Source organism: Apaloderma vittatum, unplaced genomic scaffold (genome assembly GCF_000703405.1).
Source record: "Apaloderma vittatum isolate BGI_N311 unplaced genomic scaffold, ASM70340v1 scaffold20508, whole genome shotgun sequence".
In the NCBI taxonomy this organism is placed as follows: Eukaryota; Metazoa; Chordata; class Aves; order Trogoniformes; family Trogonidae; genus Apaloderma; species Apaloderma vittatum.
The window spans coordinates 1-10,858 of NW_009732651.1; the positions used below are offsets into that span (position 1 = coordinate 1).

At 45.6% G+C, this 10,858-nt stretch overlaps 2 protein-coding genes across 2 annotated transcripts; one reads left to right on the top strand and one right to left on the bottom strand.

Moving 5' to 3' along the window:
- Positions 1–137: 137 nt before the first annotated feature.
- TOMM22 (translocase of outer mitochondrial membrane 22 homolog (yeast)) lies at positions 138–778 on the top strand (the record flags this gene model as incomplete). The annotated part of the gene is made up of 2 exons (XM_009875610.1): positions 138–255; positions 704–778. Coding segments are annotated over 2 exons (193 nt in total), but the record flags the coding sequence as incomplete, so codon positions are not given.
- Positions 779–3,677: 2,899 nt separating this feature from the next.
- On the bottom strand, positions 3,678–10,301 carry JOSD1 (Josephin domain containing 1). Its single transcript, XM_009875609.1, has 4 exons — positions 10,117–10,301; positions 5,792–5,920; positions 5,481–5,675; positions 3,678–4,104 (listed from the first exon to the last, which is right to left on the bottom strand). Exons 1-4 carry the CDS (start codon positions 10,299–10,301, stop codon positions 4,005–4,007), a joined length of 609 nt encoding a protein of 202 aa, XP_009873911.1. The 3' UTR covers positions 3,678–4,004.
- Positions 10,302–10,858: the final 557 nt, after the last annotated feature.

Here is a 10,858-nt window from a genome sequence, read left to right on the forward strand (position 1 = left end):
TGGCACCGTGGGGCTTGGGCGTGGAACTAGGGGAAGGCTTTTGTCTGAGGTGTGGAAGGGAAACATGGGCGAAGCTCACGCCTGTTAGAAGCAGCTAAGGAGCAATTCTTATTCCTAATGTGTTTTCTTCTCCCTAGATTCTCCAGGGCAGCTCTGTGGATCGGGACCACCTCCTTCATGATTCTGGTTCTTCCTGTCGTCTTTGAAACTGAAAAACTGCAGATGGAGCAACAGCAGCAGCTGCAGCAACGACAGGTGAGGTGGGAGCATCCCAGCCCTCTCTCCAGGCCCTTCACAGTTGGCTTGGGGTGCCTGCACCTCCTCTCCGTTGCCAGCTGCCAGAGGAGCTTAAGGAACCGAGCAGAGTTTGTTGTAAAAAAAAACTGCCAGACGCTCTGGTTAGATGTTCCAGTGGGACAATTTTGCTGATTCCCATTGGTGGCAAACTCCCCAAAGACAATCTGGGTTTCGCTGGGCTGCAGTGGGGACTGTGTGCAGGCCTAGTGCAGCAACACCCAAACCTGCCCCGTTGGCATTTAGTGTGGTCGAGCTTTAAACTTGGTTGCTGTAGCAGGGGAGGAACCGATACCGCTAAACACTACTGCCTTCAGTGCCCTGCCGAATGGCTGTGGGAGGGGAGGGCAGCATGCAGCAGCCGTCCTTTGTCCTCACAGCCCCTCAACTGAGTGTGTTTCCCTTCCAGATCCTCCTTGGACCCAACACAGGGCTGTCAGGGGGAATGCCAGGAGCCCTGCCTCCACTCTCTGGAAAAATCTAAGTTGCGGAAGCTGCGTTGGATTCGTATCCTGTGGGAAGATCTTGAGGTTATGATATACGAACTGTTGATTTGTTGGGTCAGGGCATTTTTTTTTTTACCCCGTTTGTTTTTATTTTTAGTTCTCCCTTGGGACATTGACCTGTTCATAACACGGAGGGGAAAGCCCCCTCTCTGGACCTGATCTTATGCCTCCATCCACCCCCTTAAAAGTTACGAGTCTTTCCCTTTTATTCAGTCAGTTACGGACTTGAACCAGGGGGAAGTTCCTCTTCCAGCCTCCTTGCCCCCAACAAAACCACACCGGGGCACAGGTCGTGCTTCAAAAGGCAGCAGTCAAACAAAACCAATCCTTTTCTGGCTGACTTAGAGCCAAAGGACACTGGTGACAGGAGGAGGAGTGACTTTCCCAGCAGGCAGAGCAAAGGAAGGGGTGCGGCTAGTTGTACCCCACAGAAAACACTCTGGGAAGACGCCTTTGCGAAAATACTTTCATTGCGACTTGGTGTGTGCGTGTGTGTGCGCGAGCAGCAGGCCAGGTTCAAGACGATCACGTCCACGCTGATCCTCTGCCTCATAAAGTAGAACTTCAAATATCGGCTGCGTATTTTTTTGTATTGAGTATTAAATAAATCCAACCTGAGCAGTGTGGGTTTAATAGACATCCTTTAAAGAGACTCAGTTCTTTCAGAGCTGTCAGTGGCTTTGTGGCAAGAGGCCCTTCTGTATTTCTTACGTGGCAGCGGGGAAAGGGATAGACGCCGCTGACCGAGAAATCTTTGTGTTGCCAAAGGGAACGCGCAGAGGGGTGATTCCCAGGCACCAGTGACAGACTTAGCTCATAGAAAGGTCATGGTTTTATAACCAAAGAAAACAAAAATTTATTTTTCCTTTACATACTTCATTACAGAACAATTCAGTTGAACATACAGAAGTGATAGGACATTTATATGGAAATGTTTCTTTTCCATTTTTAATATTTGGTTAAACAAAATACATCTCTGTAAACAAACCCAAGAGGCTCTAACAAAACCAAACAAGCAAAGAAAACAAACATGGGCTTTCCCATTCCCAAGTGGTGGGACTGGACCAGCTCTTGCCCGCCCTCTGGGGCGCAGCAGCCTCACCTCCCACTGGGGCGTGATCAGGCGTGTTCCCTTTACCTGAGCAGCTGGATCACACCGTTACCTCTCCCTGTGGGAAAGGAGCTGACATACAAGGAGAGGAAAGCAGCCCTAAAATATTTTAAAACATCTTTGCATATTGTGCACTGATCCGTTGGCTTGCAGTTTCCATGCAAAAAGGGTTTCTCCAAAGTGCGACTTTAATTAGCATAGAAAATGTTGCTGTTGAGATTTATTTTCTCTTTTCCCCTCCTCTTGAAGAAATGGCTTCAAGTCACGAGCAGGATGCCTGCAGGCTGCGCATCCTGCCTGTAAAGTGTTTAAAAACTCTGCCAGCTGGTATTGGTCATTGGAATGTGTTACGAAACAAGACTTTTTATAGAAACATCAGGTCTTTAAAACCTAAGAGCCATTTGCCCTTGACTGCGGGAGGCTGTGCTCAGAGGACTACAAACTGGTGCTTGCTGGGGTGTCCAGGGGGGTTGGTGAAAAGCATTGTCACATGGCCTCTGTTCCCTATTAGGAAGGTGCAATTTTGGTGGTCTCTCAGCTTCAAGCACTTGCTTGTGCATTTGCAGAGCTGGAGAGAAAAAATTGACTGAGAAAAGGTCATTGGAACATTTGCAAGCTCAAACACCAGTAATGAGACTTCCCTGCACGATGAAGTGGGATCCTTCAAGCTCCGTCTGTCCCAGAGATTGCTGTCGAACCACGCGTAAAGGAGGGAAGCAAACAGCAGGTCCAGCCAGGAAGTGCTAAAGGCAGCGAAATCTGTTCCAAATTCCGCATTTCCTCCTCCTGCCATGGAAGGCATGACTGAACTGCAGCTCGCCCAGGCAACCGGGAAACAGCCAGCAGAGATTCCTCTTAGCGTCTCCATGTCTAGTTGTTCTTCCCCACGGGAGGAAGGAGAAGGGGAAAAATGATTCGTCTGTTAACGGAACGTTTGTCAGCCAACACTAAACAAAAGGTTGGTTCAGCCATCAGGATAGGGTCTCTCTAACACCCAAGGATTCTGGTGGACTCTCTGCGTCTCCCATATTATCAGCTAGTAACTAAAAGAGGCAAAACCTGACTATTATAAAAGGCCTCCCCTCTGAGCCCATTTTTTTCTTTGTAACTTTGCCTCTTTCTGGGACATTTCACGTATTTGTGACCTGTGGGCTAGACTTCTGGAAAGAGGAAAATAAAAGGAAATTAATTCCTCTCAAAACCCCTTCAGTTTTATTCCACTCTCCAAGCAGCCCCTAAACTACTGGGTGACCATGCAGAAAGCCAAAATAGGTGTTAAAAACAAACAACAACAACAAAACTCCTCAAAACCAGCATAGCACAAAGAAACCCAAGCAAACTATGGCCTGTCTCCAGCTCAGAAACTCGATACTCCTCAGTTAGCCTGTGCTTGCTGTTTTCACGTCACCTTAGCCAGCCACGTGCTCCTGAACAACCACTCACCACACACAGAAATCCCTGGAGACACTGGGGAAGAATCCTCCAAGCTACCCGAAAAATTTTTTGAAAGATGACACTAGTTTTATTATTGTTTTCTAATTCCTGGCACAAACCATCCTTAAGAAGCAGAGGGTCGTGCTGAGCACCGTACCATTGCTAGTGTTTGAGAGTGTCCTGAGAGACCCCTGGGAACTGTAAATGTCTTCGCAATGATTCGTTTATGGGGGAAAGAGACTTGGGAAGAGGCAGCAGCGTGCTCGGCCCCTGCTCCTCCTCAGCAAGCCCGGGAGGGAGCAGCCTCCTGCCACACATGGCCCTCAGCCCTGTGGCCAGAGGCTTCCAGACGCCCTAGGCCCAAAGGCCGGTTTTGAAGAGCATAATGCCTTCGAGCTAGCCCAAGGGCACGCGGCTCATCCGCCTCTGCGATTAAAGTGATTGGCTTCCAGTTTCCTCCACTCTGCCCTCGATTTCTTCCCCATGCACCAGCCCCAATGTCCTATGCCATTGCCCTATTGCACCAAGGAAGGAAGAGAAGAGCCTAACACAAGGAAATTCCAGACGAGAAGAGTCGGGGCACCCATTATCCAGGTTTCAGGACATCGGGAGTTCAGTACAAGGGAAGAGCTGTAGTGGAAGGACAGAGTCGGTCCAGGTCACACGTCAGCTCTCCAGCTCTGATGTGCTTCCACCTCCTCTGGCACCACCAGCAGGAGTTCACAGTTCTTTCCTCTCAGCTGGTGTTTCAAAAATTTCCTATCATAAAGAGAAACACAAATAAGTGCAGCTGAATGTAGAACTTTGTCGACTTCAACAATGAAATGCAAATATGACAAGAAACAGAAGGAAACCACCACACGTTGTCTTCAGTTATCTTCTGACAAAAAAAACCCAAACAAATATTAAATTTGCCCCACACACCTCAACAAAGAAAATTATCACAGAATCAGACACGATCTTAACTTCAGCAGAGATAAGTCCATAGAGATGTCACTTTCCAATTTTCCAAGGTGGCGAAAATAGAATTAAAACCAAGTTCAGTTTCCTTAGATCTCCAAGACCAAGAATGCCACTGCATTTTAAAATACTTTCAACAAATCTGGAATACTAGTGGGAAAAAACAAACCCCATCATTTAGATGTCCTTACCGCAGGCTGTAGCAGCAGCAGCGTACCACCTGGTCATCTGACATCGTTCTGCAGCCCCTTTCTGCCTGCAAGCGTTTTCTAACACCAAACTTAAGATTATCTCCAATAACTACAGAAGTCAAATCAATGTTTTACTATTATCTCTTCACCCAGATTTCCAAAATTCCTTATACAGGAAGCCTGTATTCACCTCTGAACAACAGCACACCCAGGATAAAATCCACTAGAAGCTCTGCACAGCAGTTCCACTACTGTGGTACTTTATCCCAGAACGTCACAAAAGGCTGACGTTCATTTTACTGAGACTTTAGTGGCACGGTGGGCTCTGCAAGTATTGCTTGTGTGCATTCCCTTCCTCAGAACTAGTCAAGGCAGCAAAGCTGCCCATAGGCTTTAGAACAGGATGGAAGCTAAACAGCAACTAAGAGCAGGAGAGACTTCACAGTCAAAGTAATGACATCAATTGTCTTGTGTTAAGATTAAAGAGGGGAGGAGTCAGGTCACAAGTCCAGCGTATGCTTACACAGGCAAGTGATTCCTAACAAGCAGCCTTCCCTGCTCTCAGGGATATGGGTGCACTTTTAGTCAGGAAAACCTTTTGTTGGGAACATACACACAGGTGTACTAAAGAGGGAAAGGAATGCCACTACTTTCACATCTGAGGAGAGTGCAAGGCACAGCACATCTCCTTACAGGTGTCACTAATAGGAGACTTGACCCCTGCCTTCATCACTAGTGACAGAGCCAGCCACTTAACACATGAAGTCAGGCTCTCCTGAGCTTGCAGAGATCATCGCTGACAAAAGAATTTTCCCAGCTTCAAACAAACGGGGCACAAATCTAAGTGGAGGCATGAGAACCGTGTTACTCTCAAATCTTTGTTACTGGAGGTCAACCACAAATGTTTCAACTGCTGTTTAAGGACAGATTCCCCACCTCCAGCAGGGAAGGATGTGAGGAGGAACAGGATACAAAAATTCCTACCTGAGCTCACTTTCACCTCCAATCCACTCGGGCACCTTGAGTTTGGAGTCGAGGTTGTAGTACGTGCCTCCTACCTCCCGGACGCAGATCCAGTGCTGTCGCTTAAGGGGGAGCTTCAAGGGGCCCCAGCAAAGGCTGGAGGGCAAATTCATGATGAAGCCCATCACATTAGACAGAGCAATGACGTTAACATCCCTGAAGGAGTGCAGAAAACAAGAGAGTGCTAACATTATAGGCTAGTACTTTAACTTCATCTCTTACTCGTTTTCACAAACAGTAGCCATCTCCACAATTGCACAACTTCTCAGTACCTGCGCTTATCCCACCAAACCGCCTCATAGCCTTTGGTCTGGAGTGCTGCCATGATCACGTTCACATCATAGTTTCCGTTTCCCAGCATGCTCTTCTTGTGAGGTGTCACCATGGTGTTGGGAGACAGCCTGCACACAGAACAGGAGATTGCTCTAGTGGCTGTCTGCTGAAACAAACAGTTGGAAGGGGCTACTTGCTGTGTAACTTGAAGCCTGTTTTCAGGATTCTCGTGTTTAAACATAAGCTATTCTGTTCCCCTTATCACTCAAAAAGGGGCTGAGAGGGTTAAATAATGCATTAAAAATAAAACTTTGATGTACAAAGCCTCCAAAGACCCTAGGTTTTGTGACCGCAAAGCGGGAAGCTCTTTTTTCCACCATCTTGAACTGGTACTTCTAAAGGATGCTTCAATTATTTTCCCCTCAGTTCATGTTTGGAGTAAATGCCAGTTTGCCATTTAGAAAAATGGCTATTACAATTTTAAGAGTTCAACAGTCACTAACACCAGTCTTGAAGACTGGATGAAATAACAAGATTTGGCTGCAGAAAAGGTTGTTGTCCCCCATCTCCCCAGTAAATGAAAAAAGTATTCAGGTACAAAGCTGTGCAGATATTTGGTTTGGAAGTTTTCTAAAGCATTGTCATAGCTATATGATAAAAATATATCTGTTGTAGGTAACTAAACAGATAACCTTGCTGCAAACATCTCATCAGCTTTAATCTCACCTAGACATCACAGAGTCATTTAGGTTGGAAAAGACCTTTAAGATCATGAAGTTCAACCATCCACCTAGCAATGCCAGGTCCACCACTACAGCACCTAAAAATCCAGAATCACGGTCCATTCTGTTACATGCGAAACTGTAAGGCAGCCTTACAAAGGCAGATAATGGATGGAAAACATAAAACATGGAGACACGTGGCAAAAAAACCCCAAAACAGTTAGTCACTTCCATTGCTTCATTTTCCCCCTCCAAGAAATTCTGTAAGGAGGAGAAACAAGGAGGTGATGAATTACTATGAAGGTGACAGATGGGCTTCAACAGCTGGGAGCAAGCACAGGCAGCAAACTAGGAGCAGAGACCAGAAAGGTCACACAATGCCAAACTAAACAAGCCTGAAACCTGTTCTTTTGTGATGGGTTGCTCTTTTGATCAGTAAGGACACCATTTGCTCTGCTGGCACAAGGTTCAGATGTTTCATATAACACAAATATCCACATTCTGCCTGCCTCTCCCTCATATCAACTCCATCCCCCAAAACTCATGATGTTCCTGTACATATTTTGCTCGGCCATTAGCGGAGTGCAAGTTCTGCAGGCACATTGCCTCCAGTGAAAGCCTCTCAGCCCTTCTGCATTCCTCCCTTGACAACAGAAGGCATCTGACAAGACAAAGCAAGCAGTAGATTGAGGAGGTAGTTTCAGACCAACCAAGGCCAGAGACACTACACACTGGCAGCTTTTTATATTTCTCTTGCAGCAGAGCAGAACAGCCTAGGAAGCAACTTAACTACTGGGCATTTCTGAGCAAGGCAGTGACATTTTCACAGAATCTCAGTTTCTGGTCTCCAGAGATCTAACTGTAGCTTGATACAGCTCTTCCACCATCTCTATAAAGCAAGATCATTTTGCTACAACTAATTCCTCAAGATCACTGCTTCAATCTATTAACACTCAAGAATGCCAGCAAGTTAGGAAAGGCTTCCAGTTAACAGAGCCCTTTGGGTTGCAGAAGCACCCTCTTGTGGCACCGTTTTCCAGAGACAAGCTTATTTGAGGGCTGAAAGAACACATTCATCTTTGTTCCTTCCTGTAACTTTCAGACCCGCAGAAACGAGACAGAGACCAGCAGAGGTGACATGTTCAAAGAACTGGTACCTGTGAGCCAAGCTTCACCACGAATCTCCTCAGCGTCTCTACTCATACACCCCTAAATAGTGTCCACAGTCATCAGATGAAGAAGTCTCATCAGACAAGAAATTTAAGTTGCTTCCTCAAAGTTTATTTGTTTTTTTTTAATCTAGACCTTAAGGTGAGGAAGACTGACAAAGCTGGACAGAAATCCAGGTAATACTGCTCCTGAGCTCTCTGAGTCAGAAACTTTCATCAACGTGTTGTCTTAACACAATGGACCCCAGGATTTCTGTCTTTCCTAATCAGGTCTCAATACACAGACTCTGGTGAAACGGACAGATTTTGTTTGTATCTCCATGCAAGATTTGGAACATGCAGTCTTACTTCCTGCAACAAAAGCCAGAGGAACACCAGAAAGATGTTTCTTGTATTAGAGGAAAGAAGAGGGGAGCTTAGACCAGGCTTTGGCATGCACTTGAGATGATAATCATCAGACCACACTGGCCTTATGCAATGGGATGCAGCAAAAGGGAAACTAATGATTAAGCAATATGGTTCGATCATTCTTCAAGGGATATGGTAAGAGCTACAGAAAGCTTGAGCCTATTTGTAATTCTGTTACCTTGTCAACACTGTGTTTAAAAAAAATTATAACAAAAAAAAAAAATCACACTTAGCAAGATTTTTGTAGCTTATCAAAAATATTCATCAGCCCTTTATCAGAGTCATCAACACAGAGAATATGACCAGACACAGGAAAGACATAGAGAAAAGTGGTGTATAAAGTGCAAGTAAATCCATACTTGGTATATAAAGACAAGTCAAAGAGCTAGACCAAGTAGTAACCCAACAGAGGTGCAAAGCCAGTGGCAATTCCTAGGCATAGCTTACAGCTCATCAATTTCTGAGAGGTATTTCCACATATATTTCAATACTACCATGAGGCTGGATCCATCTCTGTGTCTTGATCCAAATATTAGAATGAAACAATACCAGGCTGGAATCAAAGACAAGTTCTTCCTTCCAGGGTGAGAGGTCCAAAAAGTTTATACCCCAGCTCCTTCTAAGAGGTTTCACGCTGTACACTAATTCTCTCTCACCAAACACAATGAAAGCCAACTAATTAGATCATCATACTCCTTCTACCACATGAACTGCCTTTGTTTGCCTCAGGCCAATAACAATCCATCTGTGATGACAATTCTGACAATTGCTGCTCTGGAACAAAACTACAGTGTCTTGACAGTGGACAAAAAGTGCCTTGAGCTTGCGTGGACCAGCTCCACATCGCCAACAGAAATTTTATTTACAATGTTCCAGCAAATAGTCTTTCAACCCAGTGTTTACTGTTGTCCACCACCACGTTTCCTTTGCAAAGACAGACACAGGTTTGATGAGTTGAGCACCAATTCCCTAAATGCCAATTTTCACGACAGCAGCAACAGGCGCACAGCTCCCTGTTCATCAGCACAGGGTGCTGTGACTGCCTCGTCCAACAGGACCTGCGTAACTGCTGTCACGAAGCCTGATTTGCTACCTGTCACAAACACAAGATGCCATCAACAGCTAGCAACTGGTATTCAAGGGTAACTTATGCAACAAGTATCAGAGAAGACTCCATTTCCTATTTGATTGCTTTGCTTCATCAATGAAAAGTCATCACAATTTTCAAAGGTATGCTCAGAATTTCCACAAAGTGTCAAAACAGCATAAAGTACACATTGCACAAAATATGAGCTATTCTACAAGCTGCACTAATAATTTACATTTACCCCAGTAAAACTGAAACATGCTTTCATTAATTATCTGAAGCTGCTGGGAAAATTCAACAATGGCACAGAAAATTACGATCTAGCTACTGAAGTGAAATCCACTTTGACAGAGTACATGGGGTCTTGCTGCATGGAAAAAAAACCCCCAAACCCCAAAACGCAACATCTGAAAAACTTGGCTGAACCACTTGAATAGAATCATTCGTATGGCAAAGATCCTAATCTCCAAACAACTTAAGTGTTCCAGCACTAAATCAGTAAGCTTTTATGATGACCCATCTGTCATTTCTGTCGCCTTCTCTCCCCCAAGGCAATCCCAAATTCTGTCATTAACATCATGATAATGTATGTACATGAGGCAAGGCCAAAAACATGGAAGAAGGAGAGACGACGCAGTAACGTGGGTGGGGGAGAAGATGCCAGTCCAACCACAGGCAGCATGTACAATAAAGCCCTTGGACCCAAAACTGGCAGCCAGAATAGTTTAAGAAACAAGTGAAGAGAATTTCTGCATGGAGAGAGGGGGGAAAAGAAAGGGGGTGGGTGATTTTAAAAGACAAGCTACATTTAATTCAAAGCAGGGGCATACTCTGGTCCCCTCTTTTGCTCTACTTTTTTCCCCCCAGCTAAGATCTGAAAATTCTTCTGAGCAAGAGAGGACAAGAGGAAGCTAATGCCAGTGCAGAGAGTATCCTACCTCTGAAAAATCTCCTGCAGGGTTTCCCTAGTGAAGGCGTTGCTGTCCTGGAAGACATTGTTGAGGGCATGGAGGGCACAGAGCTCCCTACGCTGCTTTTCATGGTAAATATGCAGTGGTGGTAGCTGGGGTGGCTCTGGTGATTCCGATTTGGTCTTGTCACCTTTCCATGGCACGCAACTCATTTTCGCGTAGGGTGGATGGAGAGTAGGCAGTGAGAAACGAAGGAGGCTGAAGTTTCTTCCTCCACAGTCACAGCGGCCCACTGCCCCCTTTTTTTTGCAGGCTAGCACTGCTTCCAGCTCACAAACCCTCCTCTTGTGCTTCAGTTTATTCAGTAATTGCCTCTGATGGCTGGTTTTAAAAACCACATAAAGGTCTGCAACATATTTTTCCTCCCTCCTCCCATACCCCATAAAATGTAATACTTCCCTCTCCCCTCCCCACCCCCCAAAAAAAGTCAAAAGATATGAATTCCCTTAAGTCTCAAGGTACCAGCTGGAATTTATCACATCGCTCCTTTTCTTCCTCCTTCGGTCGCTATTGCCACTAAAAACGTACCCGGAGGAGGTAACAAAGAGAGGCTCAACCCCAAAGTGCCAAAGTGGAGAAGACAAAGCCAGCTTCTGGGGCTGCTTCTGAGAACGCAGGGTGGTTAAGGACTTATCAGCTGCATTCCTCCATTCCTTTGGGAATGGCTGAATCCAGGCAAGAAGATGCCAACAGCTCGAGAAAGGAAACC